A 25,000-nucleotide genomic window follows, 5' to 3' on the forward strand; every position below is an offset into this window, starting at 1 on the left:
GCAATTGATATAATCAGATTGCAGCTATGACAGGATCATAATTATGATAATCATTGCTAATGGGTACATTGCTTACACAACAGTTTGCTGAAGGCCAAGAAGTTTAAGACTATTATTATTATTATTATTATTATTATTATTATTATTATTATTATTATTATTATTATTATATTTGGAAGTACTGTAGACCCTCTGTTAAACAAATGTAGCCTTTCAAGTTAAGTAGCCTTCCAATTTGATATGACCTATTATTATTATTATTATTATTATTATTATTATTATTATTATTATTATTATTATTATTATTATTATTATTATATATGTTGATCTGAGCTTGGTTGAACGAGCTCGTTTCATGAAGCAAGTTTTCCCGTCACGTGAAACTCACCGGTTTACATCTCTCTCTCTCTCTCTCTCTCTCTCGTGTTTTTGTCATTTGTAACTATACTTTTTTTCTAATTCACATTGTATCTCTTATGAATTTTTACTTTCTCTCTCTCTCTCTCTCTCTCTCTCTCTCTCTCTCTCTCTCTCTCTCTCTCTCTCTCTCTCTCTGAACTTATTCGTAATGTGGTATACCCTCATTTATTGTCTCTCTCAGGAGGGACGGAGGAATGCGCAAAGTAAACAATGTGGAATTGTCCAAATTCCCCCCCTTCCCTTTCTATCCCTCCCTCCCCTCCCCCCTCCCCCCACAGGGAGGAGGGAATAATGCGAAATGCGACGCTTGGGTGATAATTAGTTACAAATTCATTTGTTCCCAACAGATGGCGCGTTCTACTTCATTTCCTGCCCCTTCTTCTTCTTCTTCTTCTTCTTCTTCTTCTGTTCATTCTTCTTCTTCTTCTTCTTCTTCTTCTCCTTCCTTCTTCTTCTTCTTCTTCTTCTTCTTCTTCTTCTCTCGTTTGCCTGATTGAGAAGTAGGTTTTTAGAAGGGACGTGATGGCCTTATAATAATAATAATAATAATAATAATAATAATAATAATAATAATAATAATAATAATAATAAGATGTTTTACAGATTTTTTTAATTTGACCTTTAGCTTGTCGCTTACTTGATTATGTTTATATACTAAAATGTCAGTGAGAGAGAGAGAGAGAGAGAGAGAGAGAGAGAGAGAGAGAGAAAGAGCTGTTTATATAACTATTTTATAATCCGTCGAGTTAGTAAGTGACAATGCCTTTGAACTCGTGTGAAAATCGAATTCAAAACCCCATATTATTGAAGACTTATTTGAATTTTAAAAGTCGTATATGTTAAGTATATAAAAAATTAAGTCTTTTAACTCAAATAAACTTAAAATTGACGGGAAATTAATAATAAAATAGAGGAATAAAGTAATCAGCTGAATTACTTTCTCTCAGCTCGCGTAAAATCCAATGGTCTCCCTACGATTCTCGTTTTCTGAATCTTCCCGTTTTCTAATTGTTTACGTACCAGGGGATACTTCCGTAAAGCGGCCTCTTCACATTCAGGACATAAATAGCGAGAGAGGAATCACCTATTTGTCAAGACTCGGGGTTTTACGTGAAAAATCCGCAGTTCTGTCTCCGGATTTGTTTTGGCGTGGACCTTTCGTGACCTGGGATTACTGTGGCCTCTTGACAGGGCAAGAAACAAGTCAAAATACTATTTTTCATTTCATTTTTCAGTGTTATGTTTAGGCCTTCTGCTCTCTCTCTCTCTCTCTCTCTCTCTCTCTCTCTCTCTCTCTCTCTCTCTCTCTCTCTCTCTCTCTCTCATTTTAGCCACACCTGACTTTTGGTTAATCTGGTTATACCTGTCACTGTTTCTTGGTCAAATCTCTCTCTCTCTCTCTCTCTCTCTCTCTCTCTCTCTCTCTCTCTCTCTCTCTCTCTCTCTCTCTCTCTCTTTCAAGTCATAATGCCATTTTTGATGTGCATTTATCGACTCACTTATTAATGCTGGCATGTTTGTTTATGCAGAAATTAATATAAATAAATTTTTAAAGTTGTTTCATCATCAATTGTGAATTTTTAGGAAATATTTGAGCCAATATAGGACTGTCTGTCTATCTATCTATCTATCTATCTATCTATCTATCTATCTATCTATCTATCTATCTATCTATCTATCTATCTGCCCGTATAGGTTCAGATGAGAATAAATTATTTAATGCATTGACAGGATTCAAAATATATTCTGATATGGAAGTTTCCCGATAAAGTTTTGATAAGTTTGTTATTGTGTTTGGACGAGTGTGAAATTTGCTGGAGAGAGAGAGAGAGAGAGAGAGAGAGAGAGAGAGAGAGAGAGAGAGAGAGAGAGAGAGAGAGAGAGAGAATCTGTAAGATCCTCTTTCAACCTAACATTTTTTCACGTCGACTTATGATTTCATTACTTTCGTTACCTGATACAGAGAGAGAGAGAGAGAGAGAGAGAGAGAGAGAGAGAGAGAGAGAGAGAGAGAGATTACACTATTGTATAACCATAATGAAAGTTGGACATATATACATACATATATATATATATATATATATATATATATATATATATATATATATATATATATATATATATATATATATATATATATATATATATATATATATATATATATATATATATATATATATATAACTGACATCTTCAAGCTTGGCAGAAACGCTGCCTGCCGCCCATCGACGGAATTACCATCAGTGTCATGCCCTAGGAAGCCTGTTGCCTATTTACCCGCACCTGTGAACTCTGTCTGATGTATTGAATTATCTCGCAGAATTGGCTCAGCTTAGCTAAAGCCTGAATAGGAATCTCTCTCTCTCTCTCTCTCTCTCTCTCTCTCTCTCTCTCTCTCTCTCTCTCTCTCTCTCTCTCTCTCTCATCTATTTTAATAAATGGTCTCATTTGTGAGACTGAGATCACCTCAAAAATCATCACTCCGTTTCTTTATGGTCGCGTGCACATTTTACGAAAGTGTATGTGGGCCGTTTTACCCATGGGTAGATACCCACGACAGATAGATATAAGTTGAGGCGTTGTACAGTATAATCTTTCTGTTTAATGTTGAGATATTACTATAACATCTGTTTTCTTAAATTGTGTTTATAATAAGCAGATATTATCTCTTCAATATTACTCACTTCCTTCCTGACAATATATCAAGTCCTTTTTCAGTTTTCTGCAAAATAAAACTACTGAGATGGCTATTTGTCCGTCCGCCCTCAGATCTTAAAACCCACTGAGGCTAGAGGGCTGCAAATTGATATGTCGATCATGCACCCTCCAATCATCAAACATACCAAATTGCAACCCTCTAGCCTCAATAGTTTTCATTTTATTTAAGGTTAAAGTTAACCATAATCGTGCGTCTGGCACCGCTATATGTGCCAACAACACATGCCACCACCGGGCTGTGGCTGAAAGTCTGATGGGCCGCGGCTGAGTGTTTTATTGGCCGTTTCTGTTCTAAATATCTCCTCCAGAAGGATTGAGACAGGATGAGATTATATCCTCACTCTCAATCCCTTTCTGCTGAGAATATATTGAATCCTATTTTTATTTTTAACATCTCTCTTTCCTTTAGGATTGAAATTACAAGAAAAGTTTTCCTTTATTATTATTATTATTATTATTATTATTATTCATAAGATGAACCCATTCATATGAAACAAGCCCACCAAAGGGGCCACTGACTCGAAATTCAAGCCTTCAAAGAATATTATTATTATTATTATTATTATTATTATTATTATTATTATTATTATTATTATTATTATTATTATTATTATTGTTGTTGTTCATAAGATGAACCCTATTCATATGGAACAATCCCACAAAAGGGGAGACTGACTCGAAATTCAAGCCTCCAAAGATTATTATTATTATTATTATTATTCATAAGATGAACCCTATTCATACGGAACAATCCCACCAAAGGGGCCACTTCGAAATTCAAGCGTCCAAAGAGTACTGCGGCGTTCGTTCGAAAGAAGCTAAAGAAGGCGATTTTAACAGGTCTACTGACTAAGAACGAAATCACTCCAGTCCTGCTGTGATGACAATCCGACTCGTTTATAGAAAATTCCTAGCCTTTGTCCTGAGAGAAATGCCCCACACTGCTCCCAGACGGCTGCAAGAACGGGACAAGCAGATGTTAGGTCTGGCCAGGAAGATTAGTTTCTGTTTATTTTTCCTCTCGTCTGCATTACAGCTGCAGCTCAGACGTGAAGTGGAGTTTAATTGGGTGGCGTTTGTGTCTTTGTGGGACCTGTTCAGGCATTTGGGGTTGGAGTTCCTTGTCTCTGCTCTGCTCTGACAATGGCAGGAAGAATTCAGGCAGGCAAGAGGGCTCTGTCTCAGACGTTGGGGCAGGTAAATAGATTCACTGTTGTCCCACTGAAGTTTTTTTGTGTGTGTAGGAACAGGTTTCATCATTTCAGAAGAGTGATTCACTGTTGTTTCAACGAAGGTTTTAGTCGTTCTGTTGATGTGATAGTCGCTTATAACATTGGCATTGCACATTCAGTCCCCACAGTTGGGGGTAGTTCCGTCAATGCACCTCACACGATACACTGTAGGCATTACTTAATGTTCTTTGCAGCGTCCCTTCAGCCCCTAGCTACAACCCCTTTCCTTCCTTTTACTGTACCTACGATCATATTCTCTTCCCTACATTTAAAAATGGAGATATTAAGGAAATAAATTTTAATTTTTTTTTTCCTTCTGTAGAATCACAAAATAAGGGAAGTAAGTTTTGTTAGACAACAAAAGAAAATCGAGATTTCTTGTGTCGTCTGACAGTATCAGATTTCTCTGTATAATTTAGTTTGTTAGACTGATTTCCTTGTTGTCGAACCTAGCAAGTCTCACTTTTTTATCTTCAAGTCTCTGAACCTCTTGTCTGAGTCTAAATAAATACAGGCTTCACTCAGCTATATTTATGTAGCATCGAACTAAAACCAGACACATCAAAGCTACGTCCCATGCCTACAGAATTCAATTAAAGGATTCTGTAGTTGCTGTAGCTTTGATTTTCCTCTTTTTTAGTTTTCTGTAAAAGAAAACTATCGTGTCGGCTTTGTCCGTCCGTCTGCACTTTATTCTGTCCGCACATTTTCTGTCCGCCATCAGATCTTAAAAACTGCTGGGGCTAGAGTGCTGCAAATTGGTATGTTGATCATCCACCCTCCAGTCATCAAACATACCAAATTGCAGCCCTGTAGCCTCAGTAGTTTTTATTTGATTCAAGGTTAAATTTAGCCATAATCGTGCTTCTGGCAACGATATAGGATATGCCACCACCTGGCCGTGGTTAAAGTTTCACGGGCCGCGGCTCATACAGCATTATACCAAGACCACCGAAAGATAGTTAGACCTACTTTCGGTGGCCTTGATTGTAGGACGTACAGAAAACTCGATTGCGCCGAAGAAACTTCGGCGCGTTTTTCACTTGTGTTTGTTTTGATTTTTTACCTGTTTTTTGTTGTTGTTTAGCAAGAGGTCCTAACAAGTGACTCGCTTTCGCCGTGTTTGTTTGTCCAAGGGAGTGGCTGGACAGCCTTCCGAGTCTTATGTCTCTGTTGGGAATGTGTTCGTTGTCTGATTTCTTTTGCTCTCTAGTTTATGTTGTTGGTGGAAATCTCAACAGCGAGCTTGTTGTGTTTGCTGCTGAAGTTGCCAATGCTGTTGGTATTCATGTCGCTAATTCTGTTGCTATTTATATGTTTTGTTAATCTGCTTATTCATTTGGTAAACGTCTAGGAATGCTTCATTCAAATTCCTACTTCTGATTTGCCTCACGTTTCCTGATAATCCCAACTCTAATTGGCCTCATAATTCTAATTCCCGATTCTAATTCTCCACTTGTTTTGGGTGATTGTCTAGAAATACCTCATTCTGATTGTTAATAGCTGCAATCCCTTTCATTCCTTTGACCGTACCTCCGTTCATATTATCTTCCTTCCGTCTTACTTTCCTCAAGCCTCTCTTAACAATTGCTTTTCAGTGCAAGTTACACGTTTCAGACCTTTGTTTTCTCTCCTGAACAACTGTTTTCCTGTGTTAGTTTTGTTTTCCTACCGTGGTTTTGTTTTTTTCCTGTTACACTTTTCAGACTTTTTTTCCTGTTACACCTTTCAAACCTTTGTTTTTCCTGACTTTCAAACCTTTGTTTTTCTCCTGTTACACCTTTCAGACACCTTTTACAAAACCTTTGTTTTCCTTTGTCTTCTCTTACACCTTTCAAACCTTTGTTTTTCAAACTTTTGTTTTCCTTTACACCTTTCAAAACCCTTCTGCTACATTGTTCAGACCTGTTTTCCTCCTGTTGGTTAAACCCTTTTTTCCTCCTGTTACACTTTCAAAACCTTTGTTTTTCTCTCCTCCTGTTACACCTTTCAAACCTTTGTTTTCATCCTGTTACACCTTCAAACTTTTTTTTTTCCTTCTGTTACACCTTTCAAACCTTTGTTTTCCTCCTGTTACACCTCCTTTCAAACCTTTTGTTTTCTCCTGTTACACCTTTCAAACTCTTGTTTTCCTCCTGTTACACCTTCAAACCTTTGTTTTCCTCTTCTGTTACACCTTCAAACCTTTTTTTTTCTCTGTTACACCTCCTTTTCAAACCTTTGTCTTCCTCCTGTTACACCTTTCAAACCTTTGTTTTCCTCCTGTTACACCCTTCCAAACCTTTTATCCCTCCTGTTACACCTTTCAAACCTTCTTTACTCTCAATTTCCCTTTGGCTTAAATTTTATATTCCACTCCATATAGATAGATAGATAGAAAGATAGATTGACACTTTTAGTGTTAAAATTCCTTTGTTGTATTTTCCGTTAGTGTTGAGCCTTTTGGTGAAAATTTAGAATGACATAATTTTTTAATTGGTGTGTTTTTAGATTTCTGTAAAAGAAAACTAATGTGCCGGCTTTTTCTGTCCGTCCGCACTTTATTCTGGCCGCACTTTTTCTGTCCGCCCTCAGATCTTAAAAACTACTGAGGCTAGAGGGCTGCAAATTGGTATGTCGATCACCCACCCTCCAATCATCAAACATACCAAATTGCAGCCCTCTAGCCTCAGTAGCTTTTATTTTATTCAAGGTTAAAGTTAGCCATGATCGTGCATCTGGCAACGATGTAGGCCAGGCCACCACCGGTCCGTGATTAAAGCTTCATGTGCCGCGGCTCATACAGCATTATACCGAGACCACCGAAAGATAGACCTGTTTTCGGTGGCTTTGATTATACTCTGTAGCAGCTGTACAGAAAAGTCGATTGCGCCAAGAAACTTCGGTGCATTTTTTTACTTGCTTTTTTTTTATAATTCCTCACTAGAATTTTTTTTTTATAGGTAACGGCTGACAGAGTGGTCCCCGCACGGAGATTTATGTTTGTTTGAAATGTAATTTCGAGAGTGCCATAAATTCATATGGTTTTTATGTGTGAGTTCTCAAAATATTTAGGTAATAGATGATCCTTTTCTAAAATATTTAAGGGATAGGTGATCATTTTTTCTTCTAGTGCAAAATATGCTTGTATGTAGTAGTAGATCATAAGCTGAATGTATTCATTACAGTATAAAATTAACAAAATAAACCCAGCAATAATACAATAATAATAATAATAATAATAATAATAGCATCGTTTATGCAATATATATATATATATATTATTTATATAATAATATATATATATATATATATATATATATATATATATATATATATATATATATATATATATATATATATATACACACACACACACACACTGACACACACACACACACACACACACACACAAAAGAACGCCGACCAGTACCCGAAAATAAGCGCACTTAATTGTCGGAGAAGACTACCCCACATAAAAGCCCTCGGAAATCTCTCGGAATTAATCCCATTTATCTTCGTCCCCCGTCTTCGAAAAACCCTTGTTTACAAGGTAACTAATGTGAGACAAGTTGGGACAATCAGGGAGGTCTGGGAAATCCCTTCCTGCTGTTATATTGCCTAGTAAAAAAAGGTTAGAATCGACCGCTTCGCCGCGCCGTGGCAGGCAGGGAGTCAGCGAGGCTCCGAGATAGCTAAGTAACCCAGTTAAGCGTCTCGTATAGAAAACGCGAAGAAAACGGGGATGCGGGTTGGTTAATGGCTCAGGTTGGCGGATATGTCAAACGTGTTTGGGACAGTTTTGGGGCGATAAAATGGATCCTCCGAAGGTGGATGGAGCCCTTTGAGATTCCGAGGGTGGAAGAGGGAGTACGGTAGTAGTATTAGGAGCCTTTGAGACGCCGAAGGGGAAGGAGGTTTTAAGAGGATGGCCTCTAAAGAGTCTTATTTATATCTTTCTAAGTGTGGATGTTGAGAATTTTTTTTCAGGGGATTCAAATTGCTGTAATTTATTTTTTATTTTAGACTGATACAGGAATTTTATTTCGATTTAATCCTTTCTAGTTATTTATATCTTTGATTTCAGTGGTCATGCGCTGATTAATAATAATAATAATAATAATAATAATAATAATAATACAATAATAATAATAATAATAATAATACACACAATAATAATGCCTTTAGTTTCCACATTGCAGTTTCAGTTGGTAAACAGGTTCGAGCTGTTTGTAAACAGTAACGTCTTTGTGCAAACTTTGACCCGATTAGCCTCTTTCTCTTTCTTTCTTCTTTCTTTCTTCTTCTCTTCTTTCTTTCTCTCTCTCTCTCCCTTATGTATCCTCAAAGAGGAAGTCCCCAGTCAAAAGGCTTCTTGGGACCTTCTCTGAAAAAAGACAGAATAATAGCATTAATTACGGGAGAGAGAGAGAGAGAGAGAGAGAGAGAGAGGCAGAGACAGACTATTTGACTCACATTTGAATTAATTCTCGTTAGAAAACTATTTTAGGATAGTATGAAGCAGTGTCTGTCATTATTTAAATGAAATATTATTCTATTTAACCCTAGAATTAAAGAGTCTGCTACAAAGATAACTCTTATATTCTTTCATTTCTAAGTCATTACAATGCATTCGTCTAAATGATAAACCAAACAAGTAAAAAATGCGACGAATTTTCTTCGGCGCAATCGACTTTTCTGTACAGCGTATAATCAAGGCCACCGAAAATAGATCTATCTTTCGGTGGTCTCGGTATAATGCTGTATGAGCCGCGGTCCATGAAACTTTAACCACGGCCCGGTGGTGGCCTATCCTATACCGTTGCCAGAAGCGTGATTATGGCTAACTTAATGTTAAATAGAATAAAGATTATTGAGGCTAGAGGGTTGCAATTTGGTATGTTTGATGACTGGAGGGTGGATGATCAACATACCAATTTGCAGCCCTCTAGTCTCAGTAGTTTTCAAGATCTGAGGGCGGACAAAAAAAAAAGTGCCGACAGAATAAAGTGCGGACGGACAGACAAAGCCGGCACAATAGTTTTCTTTTACAAAAAATAAAATACTGAAAACATTTTATAAAAAGTCTGAACAAAAACGAATTGATTTAACCACAGCCAAAGTACATCCCGAGAATAATTTAACTGATTATATATGAGTGTTTTATCCTAAAATACTTATTAAACATTGCAAATTCCTATAACAGCTGATGTGGTATTTGACAACCGAACGCTTACTTTTCACTCTCTCAATAGCACGTCTTATTTGTTGGTTTATCAGGGTAATCTCGCGTCTTACTTATTCATCTTGCATCATTATAACATGTTTTACTCGTCGGTTCCTTCTTTATTTACCTAGCACCATTGTTGCATATTTTATAAGTTAGTTTTACCTTTATTTAGTCACCTTGCATCATCATTCCTCCGTCCGGCTTCGAGTCGGAGCGTCTTCTCACGAGAAACTCGCACCTGGTTTCTTTGTGTTCGGAGCGGCGAATAGAACGCCCTGTTGACATCTCGAGTCTCGCTTTGACAGATACAACTCGCTCTTTTGAGCTGACGCACACACACACGCATATGGGGAGTGGTTGCTTGCTTGCTTGCTCGCAGCGTGTTCCCGCATAACTCGAGGTACGAATCAGCGGGATATTTTGCTTTCTTCGTGACTCACGAGATTTTTGGGAGGCTTTAAGAAGAGGAAGACATGCTGAAAGCAGCTTCCCCTGATTTTTACGAGGAAGCTGAAAGGTGTTTTAGATCGTCGATTCCTTTGTGAATCTTTTTATGTCTGTTTTGTGTTTGTGTTTTATTTTATTTTATTTATTTATTTATTTTTTTGAGGGGAGGAGTGCGTTCGTTGTTTTCTTAAAGCTGACGCTTCTTATTTTTTTGTCACCCTAGGTTGAATCATCTTGACCTTGAGGATTGACTTGCTAGCTCATTTTTTACTTTATTTGTTTGACCTAAGCGTTGTTTTTCTTGTTTATACTCCACACAAAGTACACAAAACAATCCCTCTCAACTTCCCTGTTCTTCTCGCATATTCTTACACTTCCATACTTTATTTCCATAAAGGATGTTTGGCTCAACAAGTCGGTCATACTTAATATTATTTCCATAATTTTCGTGTTTTATTCCAAAGAGAATTAGATATATCTTTAAGGGGTTGACGTGTTGCTAATGAGCTTTTTGTTTTAGTGTGAGACTTAGAAAGTTTTTTATATATATATTTTTAACCAAAAATCTCATAACTGATTCATCATATGAGGCTGAGTTCGCCATAAGTACCGTCTCATATCACTGTCCAACCAACATTTTGTAGAAATGTCATGCGGTGCACTGTAGGCATTACCTAAGGTTCTCCGGAACTTGCCTTTCGGTCCCTAGCTCTAACCCCTTTCGTTCTTTTTACTGTACCTCCTTTCATATTCTCTTTCTTCTATCTCGATCTCCTCAACTTTCTGCTAACAATTGATTCATAGTGCAATTGCAAAAGGTCTTCCTCCTGTTATACCTTTCAAACCTCCTTACTGTCAATTTCCCTTTCAGCGCTGAATGACCTCATAGGTCCCAGTGCTTGGCCTTTGGCCTAAATTCTATGTTCTATTCAGTTCAGTTAGTAGAAATGTCATATGCTTTAAGAAAATAAAAAAAAAAATAACAAACTAAAACTAGGAGATATAAAAAAAAAAAACTTGACTGATTCACGAGTTCGGAATGCCGTAAGTAGTCCGCTTGAAGAGAGAGAGAGAGAGAGAGATCTTTTTAAGCTCCAAAGCTCTCGCGAGCATTAGTCATATAGAGCTTTTAATATGACGTAGGGGGGAGGGGGTGGTGGTAGGGTAGTCTCCCCGGAACGTCTTGTGAATTCCTCTAAGTCACGTTCATAGGTGGAACTAGAATTACTTTCGTTTATTTGTTTCATTATTTTTTCTCTATTTTACGAGAGAGGAAGTATGATATTTGCTTAAAAGTGTTCAGTGTTCATATTCATTTATTTATTGATGGAGATTTTTAATAATTTTTATTGGTAAGTCATTACAAAGATTAATGTTTGGTTATTTAAATCTGATGGTCAGTTGCAATAATTGTTATTCTCTGCTTTTGTAAGTCATTCTTCGATCCATTGTGTTAGAGAGAGAGAGAGAGAGAGAGAGAGAGAGAGAGAGAGAGAGAGAGAGAGAGAGAGGTGATGAAACACTGCTTGTAACATGGGTTCTGGAAAGGTACCTGAGAGAGAGAGAGTGAAAGAGAGAGCGGATAAAACTGACTGCTGGTATCACATAGACCCTGACAGCGTGCTGGAGAGAGAGAGAGAGAGAGAGACTGCCGGTAATGAGGTGGACCCTATAAGCTTGTTCTCGGGTCATAGCGACGGTGAACTTATGTCACAGTCCCGAGATTGATTGAAATGTCATATCTGATATGTCATGTGACTCTCTCTCTCTCTCTCTCTCTCTGCAGAGATTCCCGTGTTGCATATTTTCACTGTCTTTTTACAGTCTGTTAACGGTGTGTATAATTGTTGAGAGACGAGACAGAGAGACTTGTTCCATTTTCAGCATCTCTCTCTCTCTCTCTCTCTCTCTCTCTCTCTCTCTCTCTCCTAGGAAATTTTTTTATGTAATTGGTCAAATATTTACAGGTTTTCACTTTCGACCAAACCGGAAGAAAATTCCCTCCTTCTCTCTCTCTCTCTCTCTCTCTCTCTCTCTCTCTCTCTCTCTTGGTGACTGACCTAGGAATATTTTTTATACATAACTGGTCAAGACATTTGCAGGTTTTCACTTTCGACCAAACCGGAAGAAAATCCCCCTCTCTCTCTCTCTCTCTCTCTCTCTGGAGACCGGTCCTCCCTGAGAAGCATCACAGAAATACTTGGGTGTCATATTGTTGTCATAAACTCGGTCAGGTGTTAGGGTTGTGGGTGGGGGGGCTACCCCAAAATTTGGCTGCGGATAACTTTGGTGGACAGGTGATGCTGTTTCACTCTTCGCCCCCTTTCCTTCCCTTCTCCTACCCTTCCTCTTCCCCTTCCCCTTTCCCTTTCCCATGCCCCATACCCTCTCATACCCTCGCCCTACCACCCACCGTTACATGAAAGGTCTCCCAATGTACGGAAACCAATTGACGTTATTTTATGCATTGCTTATTGCCATGCAAATAATAATAATAATAATAATAATAATAATAATAATAATAATAAAACACTGTCATTATTATGGAGTGTTTGCTGTACTGGTTAATATGAGGGTAAGTTTGCCCACTGCATTATTATAGAGGGGTGGGAAAGCTTTGGAAGCTTCTTATACGAAGGGGCTTTCGGTACTGAAGTGGGGAGCATATAGAATGGGGAAAGCAGTAAAGCCTATTACGAATGAGTTCGGTATTCAAGTTGGTGCGTGAAGGGAGAGAGAGAGAGAGAGAGAGAGAGAGAGAGAGAGAGAGAGAGAGAGAGACCTTTTCTTCCTTCCTACAGGTGACGAAAGTGAAATCATGTAAATATCTTTCCATCAACATGAAGCAACATCCAAGATCACTCACCAGGAGAGAGAGAGAGAGAGAGAGAGAGAGAGAGAGAGAGAGAGAGAGAGAGAGAGAGAGAGAGAAGTGTCGCAGAGTCTAAGCATCGAGCAAGAGGAGAAGAAGAAGAAGAAGAAGAATTAGAGGCACCAGCACGAACACTATTCCTGTTCTGGCTCGCAGCCACCCGAGAATGCCAACGCGAGCCTAAGACAGCGGCCATCTTGCCATCTAGCTTTCTAGACTCCCTTTTTCTTCTTTTTTCCTCCGGTGTGGCTAGCGCGGGCGCCCAAATGGGTGGGTGGATGGGTGGTTATGTAGGTGGGCGTGCCCACCCACGTTCGGGAACGGCAGGGCATTGTTTACCTGATACCCAAAGAGATCTAGTGTTTGGTACATGAGAAGCGGGTATTATAAAACACTTTCAGATGCAATACCTGTAGGGTGGTAAGCGCGTGTATTTTGTGTGTGTGTGTGTGCGTGTGTGTGTGTGTATGTGTGTATGTGCGTGCAGGGAACGGACGGACGATCGCCAGTAAGCATCGGTGCCAGAGTGCCACCACAGTGGCACTCGGCTGGCCGTTAGGCTAAGACGCAATCTGAGTGACTCTGGTGATGTACACACCTTTGTCACCTCGCAGTTACGACGCTGACGTAAAACGGATTTGCGTCTAGTGTTACGACGCTCCGGAAGGTAGAGACGCTTACACACGTGGGCGGTGGTACACTCATACGTACACTTACACACTTCATTCGGCGTTTGAACGTGAGTCGGGAAGTGTAGGTGTATGGAAGTGTAAGTAAGTGTATCGGAGTTGATCATTTTCAGACGACCCGGAAATAAAAGAGAACGTGAGGTTGCGTTGCTTTGCGGATAAAGACGAAGTGATGATGATGATGATATAGTGTAAGGAAATAGATGGATAAATGAATTAATAACAATGAAAAAACTATACAAATATTGTAAGGAAATCGATAAATAAATGAAATAATAACAATAAAAAACTATAAAAATAGATGCTTCGTAGATAAAAAATAGATGAAGTGATGATGATGATAGTGTAAGAAAATAGATAGATAAATGAATTAATAACAATGAAATGACTATAAAAATATTGTAAGAAAATAGATAAATAAATGAATGAATGAATGACAATGAAAAAACTATAAAAATAGATGCTTCGTAGATAAAGAGTAGATGAAGTGATGATGATGATAGTGTAAGGAAATAGACAAATAAATGAATTAATGACAATGAAAAAAACTATACAAATAGATGGTTTTAATCTTATGCTAAAACTAGCCTCAACTATGTCAATGAAAAACTATAAAAATAGATACTTCGTGGAAAAAAAGTAGATGAAGCGATAATGATGATAGGTTAAGAAAATAGACAAATGAAAGAATTATGACAATGAAAAGCGATGAAAAATGAATGACTCCAATCTTATCAAGCTAAAAGTAATGTAACGAACCTATCATCTCAACCGTGGGAACTCTATCTTATACCTGATTCCCATATGACGAAACTGACAGATGTTTTACCCTGCCGATATGAGGCGCCGTTGCAAAGGCGGAGGTCCTGGATTGCCGGTGACATCTGACTCAGTCCGAAAAGCAATATTTACCTGTAAATGAGAGAGAGAGAGAGAGAGAGGGAGCCGGCGCCAAGTGCCAAGGAATTCAGTGATTTTGGGGCATCTCCTCGTGGGCAAAATTGCAAAGTGCCACTTCTAGTGCATTCGATAATCGGGTCCATATTGCGATCGGTGTATTTTTTCTTCTTCTTAGAAAACAGTGATTTCCTCTGGGTTCATTTTTCGTTTTTGTTCTAATTTTGATTTTTGATGTGACTTACGGTGTATAAGTACGGTGAAATTTTTTATTTATGAATATAATCAATTCTCATGTTCCCCTTATTGATACTTTCTCCGTCGTCATATCCGATTTAATCCCGTAGCGCCGTCAGTGCACCTCACGCGGCGCACTGTAGGCATTACTTAAAGGTTCCTCGCAGCGTCCCTTCGGTCCCTAGCTGCAACCCCTTTCATTCCTTTTACTGTACCTCCGTTCATATTCTCTCCCTTCCGTCTTGCTTTCCACCCTCTCCTAAAAATCGTTTCAGCATTATTTTCAGCGCTGAATGACCTTGTAGGTCCCAGCGCTTGATTCAATGTCATGTGCTCTCTTTCCTCCAAATATTCCTTTATAAACACAAACTCAGTATTCCCCATTTCTGTAGGTTATCGATATATTAATTTCTATATAATACAAATAAAAAATTCCCGAAGTTTCTCCGACGCAGTCGAGTTTTCTGTACGGCGTATAATCAAGGCCATCGAAAATAGATCTATCTTTCGGTGGTCTCGATTTAAATCTGTATGAGCCGCGGCCCATGAAACTTTAACCACGGCCCGGTAGTGGCCTATCCTGTACCCCTTGCCAGAAGGACGATTATGGCTAAATTTAACCTTGAATAAGAGAAACTACCACGAGGCCAGGCCGCACCTGGTATGTTTGATGATCGGAGGGTGGATGATCAACATACCAATTTGCAGCCCCCAGCCTCAGTAGTTTTTTAAGATCTGAGGGCGGACAGAAAAATGTGCGGACGGACAGACAAAGCCGGCACGATAGTTTTATTTTACGGAAAACTAATAAATCAGATTTAGTAGAGTTTTCTGTAGCAGCAATATCAATATGTATACTTTTTTTGGCAATGAATTTTTTTCCCAAGATTGAGTCATTATAATTATGCACAATATCATAAATAATTTTAAATTTGCTTAATTTTTCCTTTTTCATATTAAAATCGACACAATTGATTTAGGAAATCACGTAAGCTCATAGATAATAATTAACTATAGAATAATCAGAACTGGCAGATAACCAATATTATGTTTATAACCAATATTCTTCAATATTTGTCCGCTGGTATAGTGGTTAGTGTCGTGGCATGCCACACATGTCGCGGAGGGTTCGCGTTTCCCCCAGGGCGATGAGAAATCACTGGTTCTGTATCACGATCAGTTACTGCTGCAGTGTTGGGGGCGTCTACTGCAGTGGGAGGTTGAAACCAACATTATTTTTAGAAGCTTTTTGAATTTTAAGTCAGTGGCCCCTTTGGTGGGCTTGTTCAATGTGAATAGGTTTCATCTAATAATAATAATAATAATAATAATAATAATAATAATAATAATAATAATAATAATAAGAGAAAACGCCACTTTTTCGTGAAACTTTAATCAACTTTCATTTTTGTCAGTCACGGTAAAGTTTTCAATTTTATTTTTATTCCTTTATATTTGTAAATGGTCCCATAGGCTCATTTAAAATGTCTTCGTGTACTGCAGGCAGTATCGATATATATATATATATATATATATATATATATATATATATATATATATATATATATATACATATATATATACACATATATACATATATATAATGTACACATACATGCATACATACATACATAAACATGCAAATGTCACTGTTGGTACCAATCTGAACGCACCCCGTTCTAGATAAAACCCAGCCTTTGAAGTTTACAGATCTTAATTAAAACCAAATAAAATTTCTGGCCCCAAGCGCAGCAGCCACGGTACTGGGTAGTGGGTATTGGGGCTCCGAGACGGGCAAGATAAATAACTTGCGTACAGAAGCGTACTCATATCTTCCATCACGACGTTAACTTTCTTTTTTCGGGGGAGGCGGGGTTCTTTTTATATGGTTGGGAATAGGTTTAACTTTGACCGCAGAGTGGGGAGAGAGAGAGAGGTAGAATGACGAGAAGCTAGGGGGAGAGAGAGAGAGAGAGAGAGAGAGAGAGAGAGAGAAAGTGTGGGAGAGAGAGAGAGTGAGAGAGAGAGAGAGAGAGAGAGAGATGGGGGATAAAAGAGAGACAGAGAGAGAGGAAGGGAAAGAAAAAAGGTGTGTGTGAGAGAGAAAAAGAGAGAGAGAGAGAGAGAGGAGAAGAAAAAAGAGAGAGAGAGAACAGAGAGGGGGAGGGGGAAAGAGAGAGAGAGAGAGCCGGGGGGGAATATAAGAAAGAGAGAGAGGAGGAGAAAGAAAGAGAGAGAGAGAAGGGGAGAATAAAGAAACAGAGAGAGAGAGAGAGAGAGAGAGAGAGAGAGAGAGAGAGAGAGAGGAGGTGTCTTCTGTCAATTGTAAAGTCTTTAAAAGAGAGAGAGAGAGAGAGAGAGAGAGAGAGAGAGAGAGAGAGAGAGAGAGAGAGGTCTCACCCGTCAATGTCAACATCTTGAAATAATTTACGTTTATTGCCAAGCGCAAGTCCAGATTCCACTTAGCTAACATGAACCATAATTTTTATAAAACGTTAATAATTTTAACCTATTTTTTGGAAAGTAAATTGTTTATTGGATTATCAAGAAAGTAAATTAATTAAAAACCAGGTTTTGTGACTCAGCTTAATTTTTTATTATATATATTTTTTTAACCTTCTGATTTATGGGCTCGAGATCTGTCAAAAAATTTTTAACCTATTTTTGGAAAGTAAATCGTTTATTTTTATCTAGAAAATAAATTAGTAAATAGTTTATTTTTTATCAAGAAAATAAATTAGTAGTTTATTTTTTATCAAGAAAATAAATTAGTAGTTTATTTTTTTGTAAAGGAAATAAATTAGTAAATAATTTTATTTTTTATCAAGAAAATAAGTTTATCAAAAATCAGGTTTTAGGACTCAGCTTAATTTTTTTATTATATTTATCTTTTTTTTTTTTCCATCTAATTTATGGGCTTCGAGATTTGCCAGAATTCTCCATAGGCCTATTATTTATTAGGCTTATCTTTTGAGAGGTATCTCGGTGACTCATATAGTTTAAAAGAGTTTTTTTTATTTTTATGTATATTTTTTTATTTAAATTATGTATTTTTGTGTAGGCTTAACTTTTGATAGGTTTAAAAGAGATTTTTCCATTTTTATATTTCTTTTTATTTTAAATTGTGTATTTTTGTATATTTTGGCTCTCCTTTTATAGAAAACGTAACAAGAAACTTTTTTTTTTGAAAAAGTAACAAAATTGTTTTATAGAAAATGTAACAAAAACGTTTTATAGAAGATTAGAACATTTCCTAGAAAAGTAAACAGTGTTTTATAAAAATGCAACAAAAATGTTCTATAGAAAACGAAACCGAAATGTTTTATAGACACCGTCACAAAAACGTTTTATAGATAACGTAACAAAAACGTTTTATAGAAATTTTCAAAAAAATTTATAGAAAACGTAACAAAAATATTTATAGAAAACATAACAAAACGTTTTATAGATAACGTATCAAAAACGTTTTATAGAAAACGCAACAAAACGTTATTATAGAAAACGTAACAAAAAGTTTGATAGAAAACGTAAAAAACGTTTTATAGAAAACGTAACAAAAACGTTTTATAGAAAACGTAACAAAAACGTTTTATAGAAAACGTAACAAAAACGTTTTACAGGAAACGTGACAAAAACGTTTTATAGAAAACGTCACAAAAACGTTTTTATAGAAAACGTAACAAAAAGGTTTTGTAGAAAACGTAACAGAAAGGTTTTATAGAAACATCACAAAAACGTTTTATAGAAAACGTTTGTATGTAAAACGTAACAAAATAATAATAATAATAATAACAATAATAATAATAATAATAATAATAATAATAATACCTTTAACATTAGCACTTCACCTCACGTGGCGCACTGTAAGCATTTCATAAAGGTTCCTCAGCAACCCCTTTCTCATTCCTTTCACTGTACCTCCGTTCATATTCTCCTCCCCTTCCGTCTTACTTTCCTCAACCCTCTCCTAACAATTGTTGCACCTTTAACAAAACCCTTAACTCCTTTATTCTCTCTCTAATCCTCTCAATTTCCCATTTCGGCCATGAATGACCTCGTAGGTCCCAGCGCTTCTTGGGCTTTTGGTCTAAATTCTATATTGCATTGCATTGCAATGATGCTGATATTTGTCATCAACTTGGCGTCGTAGAACTGCGGCCATATTTTGCAACCGTTTCCTTGTTGCTAAGGTATTCTATTTTGTCGCTGGCAAGGGCGCCAGCTGCTCAACTTAGGGAATTCTTGTCCCCGTTTTTTAGTCGTTTCTCCTGCGCATGCGTCGAGGTTTGTTGGGGCGCGGGGGAGGGGATTATTTTACGTAAATTGTCTCTTCATTTGGTTGACTGAATTCTTGATTTATTATACTTTCATCACTGTATTTTAAGCAGGTTTTAGTTTTCTGTAGAAGAAAACTATTGTGCCGGCTTTGTCTGGTCCGTCCGCACTTTATTCTGTCCGCCTCAGATCTTAAATTGATTGATATGGTAGAGGGCTGCAAATTGGTATGTTGATCACCCACCCTCCAATCATCAAACATACCAAATTTCAGCCCTCTAGCCTCAGTAGCTTTTATTTTGTTTAAGGTTAAAGTTAGCCATAATTCTGGCAACGATATAGGATAGGCCACCACCGGCCCTTGGTTAAAGCTTTATGGGACGCGGCTCATACAGAATTATACCGAGACCACCGAAAGATCGATCTATTTTCGGTGGCCTTGATTATACCGTACGCTGTAGCGGCTGTACAGAAAACTCGATTGCGGCGAAGAAACTTCGGCGCATTCTTTACTTGTTTTTTATTTGGTTTATTTTGAGAAAAAGTTTTCTACAATAAACATGCGCTGACGATATTTTTGTCTCTCAAACATTTTAGACTTGACTCATTCTGTGGCCCTGTGACTTTTGCCTTTCCCTGTAAAATTGAAAACAAACATAAAATCAGATATAAAATGACAAAAACAGAAAATTAACAAAATTTTCCGCGAAATAACTGTCTGACAATTCGGCGTGAAAATAATTATTGCAGAACAGAATATAACTCACTGTTTCGCATTATATTTGGGAGTTATAAGCGTTCCGGAATATTTTCCGTACCTTTCATTCGTTAATATTCGTCGCCTTGACGTTATTCAGTGGTATATTTTCCTAATTTTATTTTGAATTCGACCCAAAATGTTATTTCTTCAATTTATTCAACTTTTTTTGTCACTATTTTTACCTCATAAATTCGGTTGGTGTTGAGGCAGATTCCCTCAGAACTATTCCCTCTCACACTCTGCCTACCTAACCACCCCTCCTCCATCAGAGAGAGAGAGAGAGAGAGAGAGAGAGAGAGAGAGAGAGAGAGAGAGAGAGAGGGAGAGAGAGAGAGAGAGAGAGAGAGAAGAATTTCATTTCTGAAATTAATTCCACTTTTTGTCAGTATTTTCACCTCAAAAATTCGGTTGGCGTTGAGGCGTATTCTCCTCAAACCTCCCCCCTCTCCTACCCTCAACCACCCTCCCCCTCTAAAGAGAGAGAGAGAGAGAGAGAGAGAGAGAGAGAGAGAGAGAGAGAGAGAGAGTTCTTCATTCCGCCCAGGCATTTGGGACTCCCAGCTATGGGAAAAATGACAGCAATGCTGACGTAGGTGGCATCCGCAAGGCGAGATTCTTCACCCCTTCTTCTACGTTTCTGCTGAGACCTTATAACTTTATTTATAACGTTCCGCCCCTTGGCGGTTACGGCGACTCTCATGATGACTTTGTGTGCGTGTGTGTGTGTGTGTGTGTGTGTGTGCGTGCGTGTTTCAGTGTTCCTCATTCATTCTGGTGTTGTCAACGTCGCTTGAGGTTATTTTTGGACGGGTAGTGAGCTTTCTCTTCAGGTATTTTATACCTGCAGGTATTTTGCTGTTTAGTGAAACTGATTAGAGTAATATACATCAGTGGTTATGCGCGCAAACAACAGGTAAAACATGCGCTGAAGTTTCTTCGGTAATCGAGTTTTCTGTACAGCCGCCACAGTGCATAATCACGGCACCGAAAATAGATATACCCTCTTCCGTTGGTCTCGCAGAGACAAAGTTGCATGGAGCCGTGGCCCATGAAATTTAAACCACGGCCCGGTGGTGGCCTGCCCTATATCGTTGCCAGACGCAAGATTAAGGCTAACTTTAACTCCAGGTCAAATTGCATTGAGGCTAGAGGGCTGCAATTTGGTAAGTTTGATGATGGAGGGTCGATGATCAACATGCCAATTTGCAGCCCTCTAGCCTCAGTAGTCTTTAAGATCTGAGGGCGGACAGTAAAAGTGCGGACGGACAAAGTCGGCACAGTAGTTTTCTTTTCAGAAAACTACAAGTGCTTATAGACAAGTGAGAGTGTACAGTGTCCATGAAAGCAGATATACCTAAATCTTGTATTTTATCAATTAATGTTTTTTCCTATTACTCTAAACAACTCTAAACAAGTTTCCTTCTTAAGCACACAGTCAAGAAAGTCTATTAATAAGCACAGGAAATTTAACTCAAGAACAACCACGCATTGTAATATTAATAAGTTTTCACTTACCCTAAACAAGAGTTTTCTTCCTAAGCACACAGTCAAGAAAGTCTGTTAACTAAGCACAGAAAATTTCACCCACGAACAACCACGCATTGTAATTTCAATCATTTTTCAACCACTAAACAAAATTTTCTTCCTAAACACACAGTCAAGAAAGTCTGTTAACTAAGCACAGAAAATCTTACTAGAGAACAACCACGCATTGAAATTTCAATAATGTTTCACTGACTCTAAACAAGCAGTTTTTCTTCCTAAGCACACAGTCAAGAAAGTCTATTAACTACACAGAAAATTTCAACTAAGAACAACTACTTACTGTAATTTTAATAATTTTTTCAATCATTTTCTCAAAACAAAATTTTCTTTACTAAGGCTAACGTCAAGAAAGTCTGTTAACTAAGCACAGAAAATTTCACCAAAGAACAGCCACGCATTGTAATATTAATCATTTTTCAACCACTAAACAAAATTTTCTTCCTAAACACATTCAAGAAATTCCATTACTAAGCACAGAAAATGTCACTCGACAGCAGCTACCGCACCTCGAAATGTTAACGATTTTCCAACCACTCTGAAAAAATAAACGCTTCTACTTAACCAGGCAATCAAGGCCCTCTTTTATACCCAGGTCGCGACTAACAACACACGCGTTCGAAGGTCAAACCGTCGACCAAACTGCTCTGTTGACCATTACTTTAATCGCTCAGTAGAACTTGCAAGAAGACTCAGGTTGTTCCACTTTGCGCTGATTACCCCGGCTGGGATTTTTATCGCCAACTGGTGGTAAGAGGCGATTCAGAGCAGGTTTAAAAGCTTCAGCGTGTATTGATTTTTAGTTTTCGACAGTTGTATAAGGTGTTAATGCGTTCGATTTGGCAGAAATGGGAAAAGTCATTCTGGAGAGTAATTAAATTACTTGTTTTGTTTGCATTTTTAGTCCGCACTTTATTCTGTCCGCACTTTTTTCTGTCCGCCCTCAAATCTTAAAAACTACTGAGGCTAGAGGGCTATAAATTGGTATATTGATCATCCACCCTCCAATCATCAAACATACCAAATTGCAGCCCTCTAGCCTCAGTAACTTTTATTTTAGATAAGTTTAAAGTTAGCCATAATCGTGCTTCTGGCAACGCAACAACACAGGCCGCCACGTCCAGCTGAGAGTTTCATGGGCCGCGGCTCATGCAGCACTATACCGAGACCACCGAAAGATAGATCTATTTTCGGTGGCCTTGATTATACGCTGGAGCGACTGTACTGTGCAGAAAACTCGAATGCGCCGAAGAAACTGCGGAGCATTTTTGTATATCGTGTTTAATATCATGACTGTAGTGATATTGAACTTAATATAATTGTGTTACTGAAGATCAGGTGATCAAATTAGATATCGCCAGGACATAATCGAGTGAAATTACGTTGTTATTTTACAATGTAAAAATATATTTGTACAATTTACAAGAGAAAATCAAGAATCTGAGTATAGTTAGCAAAAATTGCGCACTAAACATTTATCGTAAATCTAGCAATTCAGGGATTGTGTTTAGATTTCCGGGGATGTAAGATAGTGAATTTACGTTGTTATTTTACAATGTAAAATTATAATTTTACAATTTACAAGAGAAAATCATAGATCAGAGTACAGTTAGAAGAACTGCGCACTAAACATTCATCGGAAATCTAGTAATTCTGGGTTTGTGTTCACTTTTCAAATCAGCAGTTTGAATATTTATACGTTCAAAAGAATGTATGAATACATTAAGAAAATGTATAAATGCAGTCTTTTTAACAGTGCTTACTTTCCAATAAACAGTTTAACTTGTGGTATAAATACATTCAAAAGAATGTGTGAATACATTAAAAAAATGTATAAATACATTCTTTATAACAGTGCTTACATTTCTACGACTTCAGGGTGAATGTTAGTTTATCTAGGTAGGGCCGTGGTTCGTAACCTTTTTCATCCTGTGATTCCTGCCCCCCCCCCCTGAGATTCCTCAGGATATTACATTAACCCCCTATAACGAATATTGAAATGGTGAACCTTGTGAAAAAGTAAAATCAAACAAAATGAATGGTTTATTGAAAATACCACGAACAAAAACCTTTAAAAAAAAAATCATACATAGCCTCTACAAATATCCGAACCCTTTGTGACACCCTGGGAAACCCCAAACGAACCCCCAGGGTGGGGGGTCACAACCCCCAGGTTAAGGGGAAATATCGTTTATAAAACAACAAATTAAGTCGTAGTGTCGTGGTTAGATTCTAAAGTCTTAAGTTTTTTTTGGCACTTAGATAAGTGCCAGCAGTTGGGAAGCTCTGTAGCTTAGGCACTTTCTACAAGTGTTACGAGTGTTGTATTTTTTTATATTTTTGTTTATTTCTTTTTGCTTTCTTTGTTTATCATTTTAGGGAAGCGTTCTCGCCAGTGCAGTCCTCATTTAAAAGGACCATAATATTTTTCTTTTCATTTATTTATTCCGGTTTTATTCCATTTTTTTTATTTATAGATTATTTTTATTTATTCTAGTTGATTTGACTTTTTATTTATAGATTATTTTTATTTATTCCAATTGGTTCCATTTTTGTTTATAGGTTATTCCAGTTTATTCCATTTTTGTTTATAGATTATTTTTATTTATTCCAGTTTATTCCAATTTTTGTTTATAGGTTATTTTTATTTATTCCCGTTTATTCCATTTTTGTTTATAGATTATTTTCATTTATTCTAAATTATCCCATTTTTCCTGGATTATTTTTATTTATTCCAGTTTATTCCATTTTTGTTTATAGATTATTCAATTTATTCCATTTTTACTTATAGATTATTTTTATTTATTCCAATTCACTCCATTTTTATTTATAGATTATTTTTATCTATTCCAGTTGATTCCATTTTTGTTTATGGATTACTTTCATTTATTCCAGTTTATTCCATTTTTATTTATAGATTACTTTTATTTATTCCAGTTGATTCCATTTTTATTATAGATTATTTTTATTTATTCCAGTTGATTCCATTTTTGTGTATAGATTATTTTTATGTATTCCCGTCTATTCCATTTTTTATTTCTAGATTATATTTTCATTTATTCCAAGTGATTAAAATTTTTATTTATAGATTGTGAGTCATTGGAAAGAAAGCTTTTATTGGTCACATAATTGTTTTTCTCGACATTATATCTGTGTTGCAAGAATCCACTTCACATACAAATATATATTAAACATTTTACTGATAAAATTACTTAATTTACCTGTATCTTTTCTTCACAAATTATGAACTAAAAATATTATAAAGGAAAGGTGACGGATATAAAGATATTGTTCTAAAAGGAAAAACATTTCTTATGATTGTTACTCAAGTATATTTGACAGAGAATTGATAAAACGTACTTAAACCACATACCTGTTCCCTTCACAAATAATGATCTAAAAATATAAAGGAAAGGAGATAGACATAAAGACATTGTTTCAAAAGGAAAAACATTATTTTATGACTGACACTCAAGTATGTATGACTGACGAGGCCTTAGATATTTTTTCGAATATTGTCCGGGAACGAGCGACCGCATCCTCTGTGTAGAATGAAGCCGCCTGAAGGTGAATCTGACCTCCTGAAGAAGTTGAGAAACCAAAAGGTCGATTCACGGGTGGACCAAAGGTGGCCCAGGTGTCAGGTCCTTTGAGACCTGTTTGTTATTGTGCCATGTCCTCGAAGAGGTTAGACTGGAGGGG

The 25,000-nt window shown here is 37.1% G+C and overlaps 1 protein-coding gene across 9 annotated transcripts in view; it reads left to right on the plus strand.

Annotated features, from left to right (window-relative positions):
* The first annotated feature begins 13,364 nt into the window (after positions 1-13,364).
* Positions 13,365-25,000, plus strand: part of Grip (Glutamate receptor interacting protein) — a 40,219-nt gene continuing 28,583 nt past the window's right edge. Inside the window, exons 1-2 of one of the 9 annotated variants that reach the window (XM_067108321.1) lie at positions 13,365-13,565; positions 24,564-25,000. The exon at positions 24,564-25,000 is cut by the window's right edge and continues 1,070 nt beyond it. In XM_067108321.1, coding sequence (XP_066964422.1) covers positions 24,972-25,000 — 29 coding nt within the window. In that variant the 5' untranslated portion in view covers positions 13,365-13,565; positions 24,564-24,971. The remainder of the gene's footprint in view (positions 13,566-24,563) is intronic. The other 8 variants (XM_067108320.1, XM_067108316.1, XM_067108318.1 and 5 more) reach the window with 8 other exon arrangements.

This window comes from Macrobrachium rosenbergii, chromosome 9, assembly GCF_040412425.1.
Source record: "Macrobrachium rosenbergii isolate ZJJX-2024 chromosome 9, ASM4041242v1, whole genome shotgun sequence".
NCBI lineage: Eukaryota > Metazoa > Arthropoda > Malacostraca > Decapoda > Palaemonidae > Macrobrachium > Macrobrachium rosenbergii.